At 48.8% G+C, this 1891-nt stretch overlaps 2 protein-coding genes across 2 annotated transcripts; one reads left to right on the forward strand and one right to left on the reverse strand.

Annotated features, from left to right (window-relative positions):
• Window positions 1-370: 370 nt before the first annotated feature.
• PPTG_00282 (hypothetical protein) lies at window positions 371-856 on the forward strand (the record flags this gene model as incomplete). The annotated part of the gene is made up of 1 exon (XM_008891660.1): window positions 371-856. One exon carries the CDS (start codon window positions 371-373, stop codon window positions 854-856), a length of 486 nt encoding a protein of 161 aa, XP_008889908.1.
• A 136-nt stretch (window positions 857-992) lies between these two features.
• Window positions 993-1286, reverse strand: PPTG_20702 (hypothetical protein; the record flags this gene model as incomplete). Its single annotated transcript, XM_008892900.1, has 1 exon — window positions 993-1286. One exon carries the CDS (start codon window positions 1284-1286, stop codon window positions 993-995), a length of 294 nt encoding a protein of 97 aa, XP_008891148.1.
• Window positions 1287-1891: the final 605 nt, after the last annotated feature.

Below are 1891 nucleotides of genomic sequence, written 5' to 3' on the forward strand. Positions count from 1 at the left end.
CTTGAAATGTGGTGATTTGCATGGTATAATCGCGGGTATTGATGCAAGACCGTGTCCGTCCCACATATGTGTGTCCGTCCCATGTATACATTTTTGTATGCACCTTTGTATGGCTGTATACAGATGTGTCCGTCCCGCATATACGTGTCCCACCCAAGCGTGTCCGTTGCATAGTAATAGTGTGTACAAGGGGATTAGTAGGAAGCAAGAACAGATAACTAAATCAATCTCACTTTCGGATTTCATTCCTTCTCAACACTCACTACACTACCAAGTTTCGTTCGCTATTCTCAATTGTTTATGAGCCCAAGCTACGCCGACAACATCGACAAGCTCGTGGAAGATAACTTCTTCCACTGGGAGTTCAACCATGCGGATGAAGCTCGCTCGGAAGGGTCTGCTCCCGCAGATCATCAAGCCCGAGTTCGATCAAGTGAGTGATCGCTCCACGGCGGAATGGAATACCAACGATCTGAAGGCACTTGGTGTTATCGCTGGAGACGTCAGTCTCACGTACCAAGTTTACGCCCGTGGAGCATTAACTGCCGTTGAGGCGTGGACGATGCTCGAAGAGCACTTCAATAAGAAGATGCTCAAGAACCGGCTTCTGGTCACCAAGACATTGAACAACTTCAAGATGGAGCCCGGAATCAAGTTCGCTTCCCACGTCGATCAGTTCAAGGAGATCGTCCGCCAGATGGAGACGATCGGTGAGGCTCTGGAGGAGGCTCGCCAGCTCGTGTTGCTCCTTGGCAGTTTAACGGACGAGTACAAGATGATCAGTACTGTCCTCGAGAACACGCTCAACGTGACGTTGGCCTACGCGATCCAAGCACTCTCTGGTGTTCAAGCCTGAATCGTCAACTCCGACTCAGTAAGTCCAAATCGTCGAGCCATTCCATTGCGAATTCGAGAGGGCTTGAGGCCTTGAGCCACCATTTCACGACCGTAATCCTTCAGCCGTGGAGTCAACTTTACCTTTTGGGGCTCCTTCACCAGCGTTCATGAGCACCAGACTCCATGATCGTCACGCGGTTAAGGCCTTGACACGTGAGAACCTTCCCCTTCCATGGGCACGCGTCATGCGTTGCTGCTGTATTGCATGTTTCCGAGAAACATCTTAACAGTTGGTACCGCATCTTGTGTGGCTTGGTCAGCGCACACACGACGCATGGAACCAGCTGACTCTTGACAATGATGACCACCTCCATGTCTTCCATGAGCAGTTGGGAGCCCTCTCGAGCCATGTCGCTACAGACAGTCGCCCACTTGGTCGTCGTGGGCATCTTCGAGGTGGGAGACGAGGGGGTGGGAGTTCAGATTTCAGTGTTTTTTTCTGTATGAAAAAAAAAGATTCTTGCTAGGATACAAACGACTGTGATGGTTCAGCGACTGTCAAGGCACAGGTCGTGATTGTATGTGTTGTCACATTTTTCTCTGTGTACAACCTTGGTTCTGTGTGATTTACCAGTTCTGTCATGATACGATATTACTCGAAAATGATTGGATATAACCAGGACCACGCGTAGGCTGGGAATGCTAGCGACCATTCAAACTTTTACTTCCAAGAAAAGCTCTGGATTTTACAGAACTTTGTATACTTCCACTCGTACGTAATAAATGAAAGATCGAAAAAATCTCTTCAAACCCCGAAGTTATGGCGGAAAGAGCGCGCTCCCCAGGTCACCATTGAAAAATATTCAGCATCTTTAACAGCCGACACTCGCCATTTCGGCATGTATGGCCACCTCTACTATCGTTCCAAGCCAAACTCGCACCCTCTGCATCAGGGACGATACGGACTGGGGATATTTATCCGAGCGTCAGAGCGCTTCAAAGTGGTCGCTCTCATGGATCACTAGTTTAAAGAGGTAATATATTGTCTTTAAGA

Source organism: Phytophthora parasitica (assembly GCF_000247585.1).
Source record: "Phytophthora parasitica INRA-310 unplaced genomic scaffold supercont2.1, whole genome shotgun sequence".
NCBI lineage: Eukaryota > Oomycota > Peronosporomycetes > Peronosporales > Peronosporaceae > Phytophthora > Phytophthora nicotianae.